Here is a 21,837-nt window from a genome sequence, read left to right as displayed (position 1 = left end):
GGCGCCAAAACACTTATGCACCATTTTCACATTTTTGCTCCAAATTTGATTCTTTTTCACTCCTTAAATTTGATTCTTTTTCTTGCTCCAAATTTGATTCTTTTTCACTCCTTTTAGTATTTTTTACCTTTTTACTTGTACCTGAAAGAAAAACACACAAATACTCCATTAAAGCTCAACATCTCAAAAAATAGATATAAAAATGTGTCTAAAAAATACTATATATTTTAGGTGTATCAGTGGCCTACAACCATTCTCAGTCCATGAAGTCGTAACTTATGAAGATACAACATATTACGTACCAAAGAAATACGTAGTCTTTTCTAGAGAGATACCCACATCGAAAACTTGTTAAAGTTAAAAAAGAAAAGTGCCACAATAAAAAAAATTGAAAAAAATGATAGAATAAAAGATAGAAAACAAAATTGCCACACCGGAAAAGAAATGACAACAAAAGAGAAGTAATACAAAGAATAATAAGACACATTATTGAAAATTGAGCATAAATATCAAGTGATATTTCAACAATCCTATTCCTCTCAAAATCTACAATCATATAATAAAACCATAAAAAGTTGTGGAGTAATCCAAGATAAGAACTAGATGATCACTACGAATGCTTCTCAACCAAATCTGAAGGATAGAATGTCTGTGGTGTATATTAACTTAAATTCCAACTCGAATGATGATTCATGCACTATAGGTTGTTCTATCACCTCTATGAAAGTAGGAATCCTATGGAAGATCTCCCTATAAGAAGATGATAAATAAGAAATAATTGTTAATCCAAGCTAGAACAAGTCAGAGTTAATCATGTATGAGAGGATCAACTAGTATGTTAATACTTTAGTTGTAATCCCATTCTCCTTGGATACTATGCTAGGTTGGAAGTTAAGTTGCACCCCAACTGAGTGGTTATGGGTGTCAAATATTTTATAAAGGGCTCTCATCTTCAACTCATAAAAATATGTAGAATTTGAAGATGAAATCTTAAATAAATTAATATAACCCTGTTTTGATTGGTACTCACTTTAGCTTAGTATTTTTGCAAAACAAGGTCTAATATTGCACACATGGTTCAAAAGACAATCATACCATTTCAAAAATCTTTGGGATGTTGAACATAAATGAACCAAGTTAAGAGATGGTGTAGGATTCATCATTATAAATCCATTTAATGATAAAGAAATATTGCATGGTCATAACTGGCCATATAGAACCTGATAAAATATTTTTAGATTGTTGATGATGATATTTGTTTAGAAGTTTTGGATGATCTGGATGACCTCTAAGTTTGCAATGCACTTCCTGAACTAGAGATAGAAATTTGGTCAATTATTGATGAATTTAAAAAAATAAATGTGGGAACTCATGACAACCTTAAGCTAAATTTTATAAGTTTGCTTTTAAAAGAACGAAATATTAATGAACTCGTTAATTTACTTGCAGAGTTTAAGAATTTTTTTTGTATGAATTCCTGAAGAAATGTCAGGACTAGCTCCCAAGTTGGCAGTTTATAAATTAAAAATAAATCTTGATGCCATAACAATTAAGCAAGCAACCCGTACGTACACACATATACAATATTTGATGAAAAATTAAATCTTTATGTCAATATGACCAGCTTAGCCTATTTTACAACATATCAAAAATTATAGAGTAAAAATTTTGTAGATCTATGTTTGTAAGTATATATATATATTCTTACTAATTGCTTTATTGAAAGTATAAATTTCATATAAAATTGATCATATCTTGATTTATAGAACTCCAAAATAATGAAAACTATTATATAAATGGTACATCGTATCTAAACTACAACAGTACTAATAGTTTATAAAATGAATACTATATAGATCTAAAAAACATATTTTTACTGGGATATCAAATTCTTAAGTAAGGCTAATCCAATAAGAAAACTTTTTTTTCTATACATATGATGTTTGTAAAAATGAGATAAAATACATTTAAGATAGAGTAGAGTATTTATAATGTAGCGAAGAGAATGTGTAAATGAAACAAAACCTTTCCAAAAAAAAATTAGTCAAACATTATATTTTCAATTTTGACAAGTTGAAATCACCTCCAAATTAAAATAAAAAAAACACTAACTAATAAATCAAATATAAAATCAATGCTACCAACTTTTTTAAAAAATAATTAATCATAAACTAAGCATGTAAGTCTTATATGATACTAAACTATATCATCAAAAGTACAACAATATATAATATAATGATGCATCACACTCTCATTTCCTTAAAAGAATGTCGTCAACAATATTTACTGCTAGCTAATTAAAAAATATATAGATAGAGCTACCTTAATTCATTTTTTTTTGTGTGGCTTCACATTCTAATCTGTGCTTCTACTAAACTTTAATCACTGTGACCAACTTGCTCCATAATTGTCTCACATTTTAGGCCAAAATACACTCAAGTTCCTCTCAATGTTTCAAGTTAAATCATAACTCAACTGCATCCTCAAGATTTATTTGCTCAATATCAACAACTCATTTCCTTAGTATAGATACATGGAATATAGTGTGCACATTTGATATATGATCAAATATCAATAAATTATATGCATATTTCTGAACTCTATTGATCATCTCAAAAGTTCCAATATATCTCAAAATCAACTTATCTTCTCTGCTAAATTTACTCACGCCTTTTATAAGGAAAACTTTTCAAGAGTATAAAACCACCTATATGATGCTCAGGAACATAATACTTGCTCTATCTATTTATTATCACTCTCAATATATCTTGAATTAATTTAATCTTCTGAATTGTGTCATTTAATAACTTTGAGCACAATAATCTCTTTTGCTTAACACTATCCAAGAAAAAAGTGGCATACACCTCCTATCATATAATGCCTCATATGGTATCATGTCTGCACTTGATTGAAAGTTGTTATTAAATCAATAAAATTTATATGATCATCTCAGCTTTTCCCAAAACCAATTATAAATAAACATAATAGATTTTTAAGTGTCTAAATGTTCCTCTTAAAGTAACTATTTAATGATGGGTGAAATGTTGAGCTAAAGTTTAATTTTATGCCTAAACCTTTCTAAACATCACTTCATAATTTTAAAGAATATCTATCATTACAATAAAGAATGATAATATTTTGTATCCCATACAATTTGATAATCTCACACATATACAAATATGACAACATCTAAATTGATTTTTTTTGTCATATGGAAAGAAAATTTTCTAACTTTGTTAATCAATCAACCACAACCTTTATTGCCTTATGAACCAATCTAGACCTCATAAGACCCATAATATAGTTCATGCTAACCTCCCTTCTCTTACTCATAAATATATGCAATTTTGTAATATATCACGAGGTTTTTGATGTTTTGCGTTTACCCTCAGACATATCTTATATTTTGAAATAAATTGTCACCTAGCACTTCAACTCAAGCCACCTAAATATATATATATACATTTTATTTCTCCTTTAGTGAATTATGTAAATATACTAATAAATATCACACAATATCTCCCTTCTCAAACCACTACTAGTAGGACCCAAAATTGACTTTCATAAATTAACACATCACTATCATTTATAAGTACACTCTTTCTGACTTGGATTTGGTCAACTAATCTTATATACTTGTTATATGAATTAAAATTTATCTTTGAAATTACTTATATATCTGTATCAACTAAACAAAAAATTTAGCTCAAATCTTCTATCTATAAAATTATAATCTTTTTAAATGTGATCATACAAACTACCACAAAAATGAACTTCTTATTTGAAGCATCAACCAACATATGATCCTTACTAGTCTAGTACATAATGATGAGATCACAATCCTTGATCAACTTCATCCACCTCCTTTATCTCAAGGTCAATTCCTCATGAGTGAAGATGTGCTTCGAACTTTGCTGATCTATATAGTTCTCACAGCTTACTTTAAATAAATAATATATCTTCATTTTAATGCAAATATAATAATGCCAATACTAAATTATCAGATACTTTTTCTCATGTAACTTTAACTATCTATATGCATAAATAATAAATCTTTCATTATGTTAAAATACTCAACCTAATCTTCTTAACGAAACATTATTGAACACATGAAAACTCTTAGCACCAAATAGAATAGTCAACATAGGCGCCAATACCAAGCAATCCTTTAATCTTTTTAAAAATAGCTTTACACTCTAAGGCCTAGTAAAAAAAATGTTTTTTGAGTTATTGTTGTCAAATGAATCATAATTTGTGAAAAATATTAACAACCTCCTTATAATAGCCCATCATGCCTAAAAAGTTATGAAACTATGACACTGAAGTTATTCTTGGAGAAAAAAAACTACTTTCTGTTTTTTCTAACGATGAAAAAAATATCGCTATCACTCCTCACATGATAGAAAAAGGTAACAATTTTATTTAAAACTCACACTTCGAGAATTTAGTACATAGTTGATATTACATCAATTTCTTCAATATTAATCTCAAATGAGTTATATGATCATTATCAATCTTTGAATATACTAATATATCAATAAAATAATAATAAATTGATGACACAATTTATCAAATCCATAAAAATAAGTGGGAGGTTGGAATGCGTTGGAATAACACAGTAGCTGCTATTGACGATGAAAGCTGAAGCATTTGTCACTTAGTTCTCTGCTTGCATTTTCATTTAAAAAATATATATCGTCTCAATTTCAAATGATGATAGCGTCAAATTTCTTATATTTTTCAAATGCTATTTAAATTAATCAAGTTGTGAATCAGTAGATTTCTAAAATTTTGTCCATTTATAGATTGTCCCTTCAAAAAGAAAATTAAAAAAAATAGAAAGGTAGCTTTAAATCCTACTTTGAAACAAAAAATTATTGCATACGTTCACCATACGTAGAGATGCGTATGTTTAACCAATAAAAATCTTCCCAACTTAAACGTGTATGTCAGTGGGCCCCATTTTTAATTTTTTTTTTTAAATTAAAAGGTGATTGGTTCACCGTACACAACTGCGTATGGTAAACGTATGGAATAATCACTCCTTTGAAATGATAAATTATTACATATGGAGCACGTACGCATCACTACGTGTGGACTCCAGTAATATGCCGCTATGTGTGCTATAGCAAGCCCACCTCCTACGGAGATTATTGAAGTGGAACCGTGGAGGTTATTAGGAGGTAATTGTGGTTATTGGGGGGTTATTGAAGCATTAATTCTAATAACCTCCTAATAACCTCTGTTGTTACACTCTCAATAACCTCCCAATAAACATCTGCAGTTACACTCCACAATAACTTCATAATAACACATGCTCACGCCCACACCCCCCCCCCCCCCCCCCCCCCACAAATATTCTTCACCCTCTACATAACCCCCAGAATAAACTTATAATAACACTTCAATAACCTCTCAATAATCTCTGCGATTTCACTTTAATAACCTCCCAATAATCTCTCCATGACAGGAAAATTTTTAGTTTGAACTCCGAACTCAGTGTAACATCTGGGGTCGAATGACTTTTCGTCATGTGTAATGGCGGGTCCCACAATCAAAGTAATAAAAAAAATGAAAAGTTAATGCCCGACCAGCTCGTTCGACTAATCCGACTTCTGGAGTAACCCACCTATTGAAATATGGTTGTCGGAACCTTTATGGCTTCCGCGAGACCGATTTAAAGAGCCCCATCGTCAATCTTCTAGGGTTTCACCGGTGTTCTAGCGTTGGAAGGATAGTGTCGAAGCTAAGGTTTCGTCAATTCGTGTAATACTGTATGATTTGTGTTATTTGACGGTGAATTTGTTTAATCTGCAACCACTTGCAAGTATGAATGCTTTACTAATTGAATTTATGATAAAGATGAAACAATAATTTCCCTTTAATAACCATCGGATTATATTATAATAGCCCAGAAATAACTCAGAGATAAGTCATAAAAAGGCCTAGTTTGGAAAGATGGCGAATGAGCGAGGAATAAGCTGAAAACAACTCATTAATAATCTGGAGTATGGGGGTACATCGATTTTATTTCCAAGGTAGTATGTACATCGATTTTATGTCCAAGATAATCTAGAGAGCAATGAAAAAAAAAAAAAAAAAGAGGAATAATAAACTTTAAATGACATTATAGTAAGATAGACATAACCTGACAATAACTCGTAAATAACCCAAAAAATGGCCATGTTTCTGTGCGAGTACTGCGAGATTAACATGATTATTGTTGGGGGCTGCTTCGAGAGTACTGCAGAAGTTTATGCGGGTGCTATTGCGGGTGTACTGCGTCATTTTATCAAGATTACTTTAGAGTACTGCAGGATTAACTCTCAGTAATACGAGAAATGTTTCAAGAGTACTCTCAGGGTATTTCAAGGGTTTTGCGGAGTTTACTACGTGGGTACTGCAATGGCTATTGTGGGAGTATTGCGAGAAATATTTCGAGAGTACATTCATGATACTGCAAGAGTAATGGGAGTTTATTTGGAGTACTGCAAAAATTTATGCGAGTGTTGTGTGGAGTACTACGGGAGTTTTTCGAAAGTACTGTCGGAGTATTGCGGGATTAATTCTGAGTATTGCGAGAAATATTAGGAGAGTACAGTCAAGATACCGTAGGGGTCCCGCGGGAGTTTATTATTGGGGTACTCTGAGGGCTACCGCGGAAGTAATGGGGGAGTACTGCAAGGGCTATTGTGGGAGTACTGAGGGAGTTTATTTGGAGTACAATCAGGGTAGGAAGATGAGATAAATTCTGTGTACGACAGGGAATATCACGAGAGTACTTACAAGGTACCACGGAGGTTCAACCGGAGTTTGAGTTGGGGATACGATGATATAGACCAAAAGGCGGAATGACCCAGATTCGTGGAAGCCTAATATATTAAAAGACGTGATACTTCAGTAGGCGGGTTTGTCTAACGGACGGGTGTCCGTTATTAACTTTTTGAAGTTTTTTAAATTAATTATTAGTGTGGGACCAGGATTACACGTGACATAAAATCACTGGACTTCTGAAGTTGGACTGAAAATTTTCGCACATGAAGGCATGAAATAATTTCTCCTTTGAAACACCCCCGAAAGTTAGCTTTCCATTTCCTCCACTGGCCGTACCTCCATTTTTTGAGATATTATAGGGTTCAGTCTCAGACGTGCCGCGGTGACAAAGGAGTAGCAGGCGGCTGCAGGAAGGACATAGAAGCCAAGCAAAATGTCGTCGGGGATTTCTCCGTGCTGGTCTTCTTTGCTAGGCCATGATTATAGCGTCGCCTCCAGGTCCGTTCAGTCAAGCGGTTTCCTCTGTCTTTCTTATGGAGCTCATGTCCTCTCTTATACAGGTCGCAGAAGTTTTCCCTTCGAAGCGGAACACCAAAGTTCCTCAACTGTGTTGCCACCCCGCCAACTGAGACGACTGGTCTTTCTCTCTCTATTTGATATCCTGCTCTCATCTTGTATTTCAAGCTTTCTTGGATAAGCTATCTAAATTAAGTGCACAAATTTCTTTACCTTCTATTTTCAGCCGTTCAAATGTAAGTGATACCTACATTTCTATTTTATTCCATTCAAGCATGCAAAACATAAGTTTTTATTCTCAAGGCATACTACTGTGATGTTTCTACGTTGAAATAATTTGCATCCGTGATGGTAATGAGGAATGGCAAAGGCTTGTGTTCATGCATGAGAGCTTATCTTTGTTGCGGCGAGAGGTACGGAGGGTGGGAGGGAGGGAGGAGTTTTTTGAGGTAATTTTCGTGTACAGGATGAAATTTCTTTAATTTAGAGAGTATGAAAGGAGAAAGGCATATGAAACGAAAGGAGACCAAGCAAATGAGGCAAAGAGTTATGGTATGATTTGTGTACATATTTGAAGGAAGGGTATTTGAAAATATTTGTGAAAATCTAGTTGAGAGTTTGCAGGGATTCTAGTCCTAGTCTGGTAGATATCATGATTTTAATCTGAAAGGAGTTCATAGTATTAAATATTTTATATTCAAGTCACTTAACCAAGGATGTTGGGAGGGGATATGAAATGGGCTCAATTTTTGGTGGGATCATGGTTTAGGGATTTTGTGGTTGTGAATAGGGGTGTGAATTCGAGTCAGCGGGTCGAGTTTGGTTTCTACCCGAAAATGACCCTACTCGAATAGGGTCAACTGGAACCCGAGCTTGACCCACTAACTCGAACCCGACCTGGACTTATGTGATTATTTGGGTCATGTTAAACTCGAATAAAAAACAGATCAAATTCTTTCACCTGGCCCGACTCGAAAAATATTTGGGTCAACCCTAACTCAAAATTTTCGAGTCAAGTTCGAGTCGTGTTGGAGTGTCAGGTCAATTTTTGACACCCCTAGTTGTGCAAATGTAGGGTAGGTTTAAGGATATTGGGTTATGCTTGTATTGTGGTTCTAAACTTTGGACGATTTAGATTTTATGCTAAATGCCGAAAAGGCTTTTGTTCAAGCTTAGAGATCATTGCTTTACTGTGGTGAGGCTATGTTATTGCTTACAGTTGGTTAGGGAAAAGGGTGAAGAATTCTTAGTAGATCTGATGGAGAGGAAGAATCAATCAAGAAAAGGATAGGCTATCTAGAGGGAATGAGGTAAAAAAGAGAAGATAAAAGAGAAGTGGCCCACAACCTAGGAGAAGGGGATTGAAGTCAAATTTATTCGTGCATCATTTGCATTCATACGAGTTATTTCCTTCCATACAAGCACCCTCTAATTATGCATGATTTTAAGCATCTAAAGGAAATAAAACATAAGGAAAATAATCAAAATGAATAAAAAAAAAACATTAGACAAGTTTTTAATGAAATAATCCTTAAATAAATCATTATTTTGATTACTTTTCTTACTTGTTTAACCACCCTGATTATTTTTTACAAGGCAGCTAACATCATTATTTTATGCCATGAAGCTTACACCACAAAGGTTCAACGCAATGCAAATATGGAAAAGCTCCGAGCTGGCTATTTATTCCCTGAGGTAAGTTTTATTGTATTTTGTTTCACAAATTTTTTTTTGACTCTGATATGAATAGTTATTGTTTTGATATGGAAGGGTGAGTTTTTATAAATGCAATATGACAACAGCGATAGATCAGGAAATTTTATATGTTATCTGTCACTCCTTTCATGGAAAACTTAAAAAACTACCTACCTCTAAAAACTATAAATCTCTCTCATGTTAGTCTCGCCATAAGTTATGAAAGCTTTTGATGCATAAATTGAACAAGCTTGCTAGTTTCCCTAGATATGTCTATGCTGAAGAAGATGGAAGGTTTTATCATGCATTTGATGGGAATATGGTTATTAGTTAGAGTTGAAGGAAAATAGTCAATATCCTTTTATGGAAGTGATCACAGACACACACAAACACACACACTCGTACGCGCGCGAGCACACACACAAATCTATATTATATATATAGTGAGAATTGAGAATAGAGTATGATAATTTTATTGATGGAATGAGGGGTATTTAAACCTAATTACAATAGATATCACAAATGAAAGAAATAAAACATAATAAAATAAATAAGAAATTTATAATGAGGGAATAAAAGCTAATCATAAGTAAAAATGGCTAGGGATTGCCGCAATAAATCTAATACTTTCCCTCAAGTTGAGGCATAGATTTCAATCATGTTCAACTTGGATTTGAAGTCATCGAACAAAGGACGATGAAGATTCTTGGTGAGGACATCTGTCAGTTGATCACTGGAGTGTACAAGAAGAACACAAATTTCCCAATACTTGATCTTTTTTTTAATGAAATGCTGTCAATCTCCGCTTGTTTGGTGCGATCACGCTGGATTTGATTGTGAGTAATGTTGATGGCGGTCTTAATATCACAGAATAGCTGCAACGGGATGGGGATTAACATAGTATGATGCATCACCAAAGGGCTTCATAGATCCCCAAGGATATGAACCGAAATTTAGCTTCAGCACCACTCTGGATAATCATATACAATTCTTTGTTTTTCAACGTGACAAGATTTCTCCACATAAAAGAGCAATACCCCAATGTGAAACGTCGATCATCAACCGACTCGACCTAATCAACATCTATATGAACAACAATAGACCGATAAACATGATGAGAGAAAAACAATTCTGAACCAGTGTATTTTTTAAAATAGCGGGGAATCCAGTTGACAGCTTGAAGATGGTGCTCATAGGGGTCATGCATGAATTGACTTACTATACTAACTGCGTGATATATGCCAGGACGAGTATGAACGAGGCCCTACAAGATGCTTATAGTTAGACATGTTGACAGACACAACATTGTGAATGTTAGATAAAACTTGTTGACTATCAGTTTGTACAAAAAAAGATTATTCTCTGTCAAGGGATTAACCACGTATTTGCACTTAGATAAATGCCTTGAGATGATCGAACTACTTTCATGCATAAGAAGTACTAGAGAGATCCCAAGTACTTCATTTCAAAGGACTTAGCAAGATTTTCTTTTAAGGACTCTAATACTAGGAGATAGTTACTTGTAAGAACAATATCATCAACATAGATAATTATGATAATTACCTGACCATTGGAGGAATGTCGGAAGAATGAGAGTGATCTGATTAAGTCTGAATAAAACAATGACCCAAAACCACCTTTATGAACTTGACAAACCAAAACCTTCGGGATCGCTTTAATCCATAGGGGGACTTTCGCAGCCTGCACAATTGCCTTATGAATGCAGTAGAGTCAAAGCTATGAGGGAGAAACATGTATACCTTTTCTATAAGCTTTCCATTCAATAACACATTTTTTACATCTAGCTGGAATAAATGTCAATCCAGATTCATCGCAAGGGATAACATGAAAATAATAGTATTTGAATTAGTCACTAGAGCAAATGTCTTCTCATAGTCAACTTCGTAGGTTTTTTAGTACCCTTTGGTGACCAATCTTGCCTGGTTGCGTTCAAAGGATTCGTTAGAGTTGAATTTGGTGCTGAAAATTCATCGGCACCCAACAACTTTCTTACCCTGAGAAGATCAACGACGTCTCATATATGATTTCGCTGAAGGGCATTCATCTTCTCTATTACTGTCATTTTCCAGGCTAGATCAACAAGAGTAACCTCAATAGTAGCTGGGACCTGATGGTTCGTCAGGGCAGTAGCAAATGCCTGTAAGTCAACGATAAACTGCGGAAAGGGACATATTTGACATATAATAGAGGGAGGATATCTGATTCTATGTTGTTCATACAGATGTTGATTAGGTGTCTTGCTGAGGATCGGTTGATCCTCAGCAAGACCCCTCCTCCAAATGAAGAGATGAGTTCTTCGAGTAAGGTATAAAATCGAAATTTAGCTTCAGCACCACTCTGGATAATCATATACAATTCAACCGATCCTCAGCAAGACATCTAATCAATATCTGTATGAACAACATAGAATCAGATATCCTCCCTCTATTCTATGTCAAATATGTCCCTTATCGCAGTTTATTGTGGACCTACAAAGCATTTGCTACTGCCCTGACGAACCATCAGGTCCCAGCTACTATTGAGGTTACTTTTGTTGATCTAGCCTGGAAAATGACAGTAATAGAGAAGATGAATGCCCTTCAGCGAAATCATATATGAGACGTCGTTGATCTTCTCAGGGTAAGAAAGTTGTTGGGTGCCGATGAATTTTCAACACCAAATTCAACTCTGATGAATCCTTTGAACGCAACCAGACAAGATTGGTCACCAAAGGGTATTAAAAAACCTACGGAGTTGACTATGAGAAGACATTTGCTCCAGTGGCTAATTCAAATACTATTATTTTTATGTTATCCCTTGCGGTGAATCTGGATTGACATTTATTCCAGCTAGATGTAAAAAATGTGTTATTGAATGGAAAGCTTATAGAAGAGGTATACATGTTTCTCCCTCTTGGCTTTGACTCATAAGGCAATTGTGCAGGCTGCGAAAGTCCCTCTATGGATTAAAGCGATCCCTAAGGTTTTGGTTTGTCAAGTTCATAAAGGTGATTTTGGGTCATTGTTTTATTCAGGCTTAATCAGACCACTCTTCTTCCGACATTCCTCCAATGGTCAGGTAATTATCATAATTGTCTATGTTGATGATATTGTTCTTAGAGGTAATTATCTCATAGTATTAAAGCCCTTAAAAGAAAGCCTTGTTAAGTTCTTTGAAATGAAGTACTTGAAGTACTTGGGATCTCTCTAGTACTTCTTATGCATGAAAGTAGTTCGATCATCTCAAGGCATTTATCTAAGTGCAAATACGTGGTTAATCCCTTGACAGAGAATAATCTTTTTTTGTACAAACTGATAGTCAACAAGTTTTATCTAACATTCACAATGTTGTGTCTGTCAACATGTCTAACTATAAGCATGTAGGGAAACTCATCTATCTCGTTCATACTTGTCCTGACATATGTCACGCAGTTAGTATAGTAATTCAATTCATGCATGACCCCTATGAGCACCATCTCCAAGCTGTCAACCGGATTTCCCGCTATTTAAAAAATACACTGGCTCAGAATTGTTTTTCTCTCATCATGTCTATCGGTCTATTGTTGGTCATACAGATGTTGATTAGGTCGGGTCGGTTGATGATCGACGTTTCACATTGGGGTATTGCTCTTTTGTGGAGAAATCTTGTCACGTTGAAAAACAAAGATATGTATATGATTATCCAGAGTGGTGCTGAAGCTAAATTTCAGTTTTATACCTTACTCGGAGAAATCATCTCCTCATTTGGAGGAGGGGTCTTGCTGAGGATGTCGCCCAGAGTGGTTTTAGGGTTTTGTAAGGAGGTAACGAGTTCCAGAGTAGGAGTATTGGAATGGGTGCGCTTAGTGTAGACACAGATAGCAAGAGGAAGAGTTGGTGCACTCATGGAATCAGGGGACTCCCCGGGTGGTGCACTCACCGGAACAGGGGACTCCTCAGTGGCAGAAACAACGAGGGGAACATCCATAAGAGTAGGATAAGGGACAATATCTAAAAACTTAAACTCCCCATCAACTTGGGGTCGAGTTAGGAAAATAAAGAATACTTTCAAAGAATGAAACATGAGCAATCACATAGATTTTGTTAATTGTAGGATTAAGGCCTCGATACCTCTTTTGAGTGCAGAGTATTCAAGAAAGATACATTTTATGGATCTGGGATCAAAGTTATTTCGATTGAGGGCAGTGTTCTGAACAAAAAGCAGTGCACCCAAAAATCTCGGGGTCTAAGGTGGTGAAGACCCGATTGATAGGGAAGCATGACATCATGACGACTATGGGGGTTCAAAACTTGTGAATTTTAGAAGAGGCTCTATTTAAGAGATATGTGACATTGAGGATGACATCATTCCAAATTGTTTTGGGACATTGGGTTGAAACATAATGGAGCAAGTAACGTCGAGGAGGTGATGTTTTTTTCTCTCGGCTACCTTATTTTGTTGAGTGTTTGTACACAAGCTATGGTGGAGGATACTCTTATTCACCAAGTATTAACCCAAAATAGAATTGAAAAACTCACGACCATTGTTAGTCTGAAAGACATGAAAAGGAGTTTTGAACTGAGTTAAAATGTATGTGTAGAAGTTTTCAAAGGTAAGAACAACCTCCGATATGTCTTTTAAAATGTAAACCCACGTTATTCGAGTGTGGTCATCAATTAAAATCAAGAACCACCGTTTATTAGTGTTCATGGAAGTGCAAGAGGGTCTCCATAGGTCATTATGAATGAGAGAGAAATGAATAAAATGTGTGCAAGTATGAGGTGAGTAATGAATCCGATGATGTTTGACTAACTAGCATATCTCACAATTGAAATTAGAAAAATTTTTATTAGAAAACATCAAAGGATATAAATTATTTAAACATTAAAAATTTGGATGACCTAAATGACAATGCAACAACATAATGGGGTATTCAATGATTCGAGATAAGCTACAACTTCTAAGAGATGTGTCCTCACTCTTCTTGTTCTTCTATTGGAAGTAATAGAGTCCGACTATTCTCTTAGCTTCCAATCATCCAAACGACGATTCTGAAAACCCAACCATCAGAAGAGAAATTAATATTGCAATCAATATCATTTATTAACTTGTTGATGGATAACAAGTTACATTGCAACTGAGGAAAATGTTAAACAGTGATTAGTTGTTAGTACAACCGACCCTTTGCCAACAATGAAATTACAATAGCCATTGACAATTCTGTCGGTATCCTTTTCAGAGCATGAATAATAAGTCAAGAAAACTTGTGAGCATCCAGTCATGTGATCCGTGACACCTGAATCAATAATCTATGGAGTAGATACAGAATGAACCGTGAAAGCCATAGGAAGAGTAACTTGTCGGATATGGGAGATCAACGAACCCGTAGAGACTTGATGGGCTCCAAGTAGCTTAATCAATTGCTCTATTTGGTTTCTCAGGGATTTAGAGGATTCCAGGATGTTCCAGATAGGAGTTGGTTGAACAGTGGTAGATTCAGATGTTGCCGTGAGACCTTTGGTAGCATAGGACTTTGCCGAAGGTTTTTATGCTGGTTTACTATGAAGTTTCCAACACTTGTCTCGAGTGTGATTGGGTTTGTGACAATAAACACAAATGGAGTGACCAGTTCGAGGTTGCATGAACGAGGGCTGAGCACGATTCAAGATGATTCCGACTAAGCCAAAAGAAATGTGGTTGAGATTCCAAGGCTTTGATGGATTTGTAAGTCACCAACCGACGAATAATTGCAGTGAGGCCGAATGCTGCAGAAAGTTGCAGGAAAGGCGCAAGTAAGATGCAGGAAAGATGCAGGGAGGTTGCAAGATGGTTGCAGGGAGGTTGCAAGAAGGTTGCAGGGAGGTTGCAAGAAGCCTACAGGAAAGATGCAGGAGAGCTGTAAGAAAGCTGTAGGAAAGTATGCAAGAAGGCTGCAGGAAAAAGCCACACTAAGGAACAGAAACAATGCAATAAGAAGATGCAAAAAGAAGCCACGTCGTAGTGAATATGCAGGAAGAATTAGGGAATCGAGGACTTGTGATTTTTAATTATCCAGGGAGAAACCATGATGAGAAGAAAAACAACTGCAGATTGGGGTTGAATGTGCGGATTAAATCCCACATGATCTACTTTACAAGTTGCCGTGATATAGAAAGATTCCGGTGGCAGGAAAAAAAACCACGGCAGAACTCTACAGGCAAACATTTTTTTTGCAGCTAGGCTGGATAGCCCTCACAACAGAACTCTGCAGGATACAACAATAGAATTATGTTGCAAGACCGACTGGATACCTCATAGGAGACTGCAACAATTGGATAACCGTCACGACAGACAACAATTGAATAATCATACGGAAGACATCGATGCCAGATTGGAGAAGTAATTAGCCGGTTAGGACAAGAAATGCCGTAGAAGGAAAAACTGTAGTGAAAAAATAAAAAATAGACCATGCATGGAAAACTGCAGGAAGAGCCAGCGGCTAGGGTTAGATCCTTGGCTTTGATACCATGTGAGAATTGAGAATAGAGCATGATAATTTTATCGATAGAAGGAGGGGTATTTAAAGCCAATTACAGTAGACATAACAAAGGAAATAAATAAAATAGAATAAAATAAATAGGAAATATGTAATGAGGGAATAAAAACTAATAATTGCTAGGAATTGCTCTATAAATAAATAAACATATATATATATATATATATTCAAAAAAGAATGATGAAATGCTATTAGACGAACCCCGACCATTCCCAGGTGTGCTAAATATTTGAGTATCACACCCTACACACGGGGGGATTCGAACCTGTGACCTGAGGAGACTTACGATCTTCAGAGAGACTACTCTGCCAACAGACCACGGTATGCGATCGCGTGCACACTCACACACACACACACACACATATATATATTAAAAAAGGAATGACAAAATACTATTAGACGAGCCCGACCATCCCCAGGTGTGCTAAATATTCGAGTATCACACCCTACACGGGAGGATTCGAACCTGTGACCTGAGGGGACTTATGATTTTCAGAGAGACTACTCTGCCAACAGACCACAAACCACGGAATGTGCAGAATATATATAGACATAATCGTGCTACCGCGCGCACACATAGTTTTACTATTGACTTTTTAGAATGATAATTATTTTTTTTCTTATCCACTTTACATTATTCATTCATATCTTTGAATGATTGGAATTTAAAGCAGCTTATCCTCATTTTTTTAGTTTCTAATGCAATTTGTACCTTATTTAATTTTTTTTCTTTCAAAGATATGGTTGAATAATTTATGATGTGTGTTGATAGTAGCTGCTATCATTATAAAAATTTTGCGATCTAACTCCTTTTTTTTGTATATTTAGAGATGAAAAAAGAGAAAGGGTGGTTGTGTATATTTCTCTTTATTTTATTTTTGTATATTGCTTTTATATGATCTGCAAACTCAAAATCATATTGTTGATCATGATCTACGATATAAGAATTACATGAGGATCAATTGTCTTTAATTTAATTGTTGATTTAAGCATTTATCAAATGTGCAAAAAAATTTGTTGATTTGATAACATATAAAGTCCATATAAAAGTTTATTTTTAGTCATGTATTTACTTAATCAAAACCTTCTGTTATAAGCAAGATATCATTAACTTATGCATTTTTGCCTAAGCAATTTGAAAGTCATTTCAAAATCGAAATTAACTTGTCATGCAATTGAAGTTATACATTATGAAAATTTTGATGCATTGGATTGATGATTATATAATCTTGATTTTTTATTTAAATTATGCTAAAGGGAAAGGATTGTTTTGATCTTCCATTTGAAACTGGAGATTGATACTCCTCTTAGGTGGAAAAAATGTCACATTTATATAGATATATATTGTAATGCCTCATTTTCAATAAAAATATATTGGAATAGGTTACCGTCGGTTTGATTGAACGGATGCTATAATTTGCATGTTTATTTTTGTTTGGTGTGGGGGGGCGGGGTGGGGGGGTGTTTGCTGTGATAAAGGTAAATAGTACAAGCTAAAATTGAGCTTGAGTGATGGAGTATATATGTTAGGAGGAAATATTGTCACGGGCTCGAGTTGGTCCGTAAGACGGTGCAAGATAGAGCTAGTGATCGATGTCTCAAGCAGGAGTCAAAGGATGATGCTAAGGAAGTTTCTATTTTAATTTTCCTTGGTATAAATTTCAGATCCATTGATTAATTATAAGTAGATTATTTTTTATAGGATTTTTGTAAGGAAAGAATGAGAAAGAAATGAGTAAAATAAGAAGAGTATGAGTGAAAGAAGTGTTCGACGATCATTTAAGTGTTGAACAAAATTCAGAGACGAGTTTTAGGTGTGATAAAGGTGAATAGTACAAGCTAAAATTGAGCATGAGCGATGGAGTAGATATGTTAGGAGGAAATATTGCCACGGGATCGAGCTGGTCCGTAAGGTGATGCAAGATAGAGCTAGCGATCGATGTCTCAAGCAGAAATCAAAGGATGATGCTGAGAGATACTCGAGAAGTCTACGGGAACCAGAGTGCGAGCTAAAGGGATGTTCTTTAGAGTAGGCGAGAACAGATCAACAAGTCAGCTCGGTGTAAGGGAGATGGAGTGACAGGTTTAGTGTGCGGGATTGAACATTAAGCAATGCTTGATTGAGTGTGGATAAGCACAAAAAAGTGCAACATCGGCGTGCAAAGGGCAAGGGTTAAACTTGAGTTGTTGGCAGGCTCGATCGCTTTGATCGCGTTAGATAATGTGGTAAACATGAAGCCAGGACTTCATTTTATCTCTATTTGTTAGATTTAGAGGAAGTTTATATTTAAATTTTCTTTGGTATAAATTTCAGATCCATTGATTGATTATAAGTAGATTATTTTTTTATAGGATTTTTGTAAGGAAAGAATTAGAAAGAAATGAGTAAAACAAGAAGAGTATGAGTGAAAGAAGTGGTCGAAGATCATTTAAGTGTTGAAAAAAATTCAGAGACGAGTTTTAGGTGTGATAAAGATGAACAATACAAGCTAAAATTGAGCATGAGCGATGGAGTAGATATGTTAGGAGGAAATATTGTCACGGGCTCGAGTTGGGCCATAAGACGGTGCAAGATAGAGCTAGCGATCCATGTCTCAAGCAGGAATCAAAGGATGATGCTGAGAGATACTCGTGAAGTCTATGGGAACCAGAGTGCGAGCTAGAGGGATGTTCTTCGGAGTAGGCGAGAACAGATCAACAAGTGAGCCCTGTGAGAGGTGTAGTGTGCGGGATTGAACATTAAGCAATGCTTGATTGAGTGTGGATAAGCACGAAAAAGTGCAACATCGGCGTGCAAAGGGCAAGGGTTAAACTTGCTTTGTTGGCAGGTTCGATCGCTTTGATTGAGTTAGATAATGTGGTATACATGAAGCCAGGATAAGCCAGGACTTCATTTTATCTCTATTTGTTAGATTTAGAGGAAGTTTATATTTAAATTTTCTTTGGTATAAATTTCAGATCCATTGATTGATTATAAGTAGATTATTTTTTTATAGGATTTTTGTAAGGAAAGAATTAGAAAGAAATGAGTAAAACAAGAAGAGTATGAGTGAAAGAAGTGGGTCGACGATCATTTAAAAGTTGAACAAAATTTAGAGACAAGTTTTTGGTGTGATAAAGGTGAACAGTACAAGCTAAAATTGAGCATGAGCGATGGGGTAGATATGTTAGGAGGAAATATTGTCACGGGCTCGAGCTGGTCCGTAAAACGGTGCAAGATAAAACTAGCGATCAATGTCTCAAGCAGGAATCAAAGGATGACATTGAGAGATACTCGCGAAGTCTATGGGAACCAGAGTGCGAGCTAGAGGGATGTTCTTCAGAGTAGGCGAGAACAGATCAACAAGTGAGCTTGGTGTAAGGGAGATGGAGTGAGAGGTTTAGTATGCGGGATTGAACTCTAAGCAATGCTTGATGAGTGTGGATAAGCACAAAAAAGTGCAACATCGGCGTGCAAAGGGCAAGGGTTAAACTTGAGTTGTTGGCAGGTTTGATCGCTTCGATCGAGTTAGATAATGCGGTATACATGAAGCCAGGATTTCATTTTTTCTCTATTTGGTAGATTTAGAGGAAGTTTCTATTTAAATTTTCTTTGGTATAAATTTCATATCCATTGAATGATTATAAGTAGATTATTTTTTATAGGATTTTGTAAGGAAAATAATGAGAAAGAAATGAGTAAAACAAAAAGAGTATGGAAGAAAGAAGTGGTCGGCGATCATTTAAGTGTTGAACAAAACTCAAAGACGAGTTTTCAATAATATATTGATTTAATAATTTAGAGAGAGATTAAATTATTCTTAAATGTAAAATGAAGTAAAGTTAACATAAAGCCTTGTTCAAGAATGCTAGATTTTGAAGACAAGGAGAAACACAATTTTAGTTCATGTATATAAATCTATGAATTTAGCGTACAAGGAGAAACACAATTTTAGTTCATGTAATGAAGGGTAATGGACACATAATATTAGTGTATAAATTTAGTTTTGAAAGTTAATGGACAAATACTTTGAAAAGTTAAATTGGCATTTCAATTATTAATATTATTTGAAAATCAGTGAAATTTTTTGAATGAAAATAACAAGACAATAAATCAAATGATGATGGTATATTATTATTTATATTTACAAGTGAAATAAAATTTTAAATAGATTTAATAAGTGAAATACTAATAAATATATATGGTTAAATAAAATAAAACAATTATAACCTTAAAATTTGCATGAAGAAAATAATGATAATAAATTAAATTGAATTTTTATTAAATAGATAAATAAAGAAAATTAAATTTAATGCTTGGTTTTTTTTTAAATTATATTATTAATAATTTAATTTAAGTAATGTATGAATTTTAAAATTAAGGATTACAATCATTAATTAAAATGATATAATAATAAAGGTTAATTAAGCATAACTAATAGATGTGATTAAAATTTACCAATATAATGTTTTCGATATTATTACATAAGCGTCAAACTTGAGGAGACAATATCTAAGGTGTAAGAAGAGTAAGAATAAGTCATATTATGTTGAGGTTAGTACTTATACTTCTAAATTATAATAATATTTTGTTTTCTAAACTAAATGCATGAATTACTATTAGTGATTGTGTCTTACAACTGCAATATTTTGTCCTAATTCATCTATTTTTTAAGTATTGGCCATATCTATATCAACATTATATATTTTCCAATTTGATTAATTTATTTATCTCATCCATTAGTTATAAGTTTTACATATAAATTGAATGATATGTAAATTGGAATGCTATAAACTATATAGAATGCTTTCATATGTCTATTGACTGATGAAGTTCACTTTTTATGGTACTAGCTAAGGATTGTAAGATACCAATTTATGTAAACTGAATACGAATATTGACATTTGACATTTAAGCGTATTTTTTTAATAGTGCTTCTGCAACCGATGCAATATGTAAAATAATATAGATAAGATATAATATTATAATTAGAATGATTTTAATACTTTACACAATCATACTTTAATGAATAAACAGTTAGATATCAATTTATTAAACTTTTATTAGCAAGCATATTATTTTTTTAAAATTTTTTTTTATGTTATTGAAATATTAAGAATATGAGCTTTCAATGAATTGTTGATAACCCACGATATTTTCAATACTTTTTTTAGATTTAAATCTTGGGCTATAAAATGAGTGAAGTAAGAGAATTTTTATTGAAGACGTGATCGAACTAGAATGTAATTGTTTTTATAACTACTTTACTTTTAAGTGGTTTAAGGCTCTGTTTGGGGCAGCTGTAGCTTCTCAGCTTTTCAGTATTTTTTTATGTTATTGAAATATTAAGAATATGAGCTTTCAATGATTTGTTGATAACCCACGATATTTTGAACACTTTTTTTAGATTTAAGTCTTGGGCTATAAAATAAGTGAAATAAGAGAATTTTTATTGAAGACGTGATCGAACTAGAATGTAATTGTTTTTATAACTACTTTACTTTTAAGTGGTTTAAGACTCTGCTTGAGGCAGCTGCAGCCAGCTGCAGCTGCGGTGCCTCAAGAAGCTGTTGCGGGGAAGCTGACTGCTTATTTGTTGCAGCTGTATGAAAATAGCTGTGAGACAACTGTTTATGAAAAAATGATCATCCTGTCTGTGTGTAGTATTTATGTATATAACAGAAGATAAAATAATTCTTTATATTAAACAAATAATTTTCTGAAGCAAGAAATTAACATTAATTAAAAATTAATTAGTTTTATTAATTTACAAAACTTATATGTTTATCAAATAATTTAAAATTTAAAAATATTTTTGTAAAAAAACTAATTAATCATTAAATAATAATATATAATTTTATCTAATTATGAATTATTTGAAAATATATGAATTAATCATTAATTATTAATAAATTAAATCAATAAAATTAAATTAAATGTGTTTGCATATCTAACACTTCAACTTTTTTTTTGTTTTTTGTTTACATTTATACAACTAAAAGCTTTCATATCACATAAAAAAATACCACCTGTACTATTACCACTATAATTTGAGACACCAACAACCTTCAGCAAACCCATTTCAACAACATCTCCAATGCCATCAATGTAACCTGCAATGATTTAGAAGTAGTAGTTCATCTTTGACAAAGGACTATTTATAATGTCTCAGAAATGTTTAAAAATACCTTCATTTACCCATTTTTCAGGCCTGAAAATTAAAATAAATTAAGTCAGCCGCACAAGTTTAAGGCGAGTTTATGAGATCTGCATAAAATAAGCTCACGATGCAGACCAATGCAGCTGATAGAGATCAACTGATGAAAGACCAAGCTGAGACAAGGAGGCTTTAAGAGCA

The 21,837-nt window shown here is 34.0% G+C and overlaps 1 protein-coding gene across 1 annotated transcript in view; it reads left to right on the top strand.

Annotated features, from left to right (window-relative positions):
* Positions 1-7,051: 7,051 nt before the first annotated feature.
* The window catches only part of LOC110028522 (probable LL-diaminopimelate aminotransferase, chloroplastic), a 59,448-nt gene continuing 44,662 nt past the window's right edge, over positions 7,052-21,837 (top strand). Inside the window, exons 1-3 of the mRNA XM_020730416.1 lie at positions 7,052-7,272; positions 7,335-7,411; positions 8,918-8,985. Coding sequence (XP_020586075.1) covers positions 7,208-7,272; positions 7,335-7,411; positions 8,918-8,985 — 210 coding nt within the window. The 5' untranslated portion in view covers positions 7,052-7,207. The remainder of the gene's footprint in view (positions 7,273-7,334; positions 7,412-8,917; positions 8,986-21,837) is intronic.

This window comes from Phalaenopsis equestris, unplaced genomic scaffold, assembly GCF_001263595.1.
Source record: "Phalaenopsis equestris unplaced genomic scaffold, ASM126359v1 Scaffold000513, whole genome shotgun sequence".
NCBI lineage: Eukaryota > Viridiplantae > Streptophyta > Magnoliopsida > Asparagales > Orchidaceae > Phalaenopsis > Phalaenopsis equestris.
This window is presented reverse-complemented; position numbering and strand designations above follow the sequence as displayed.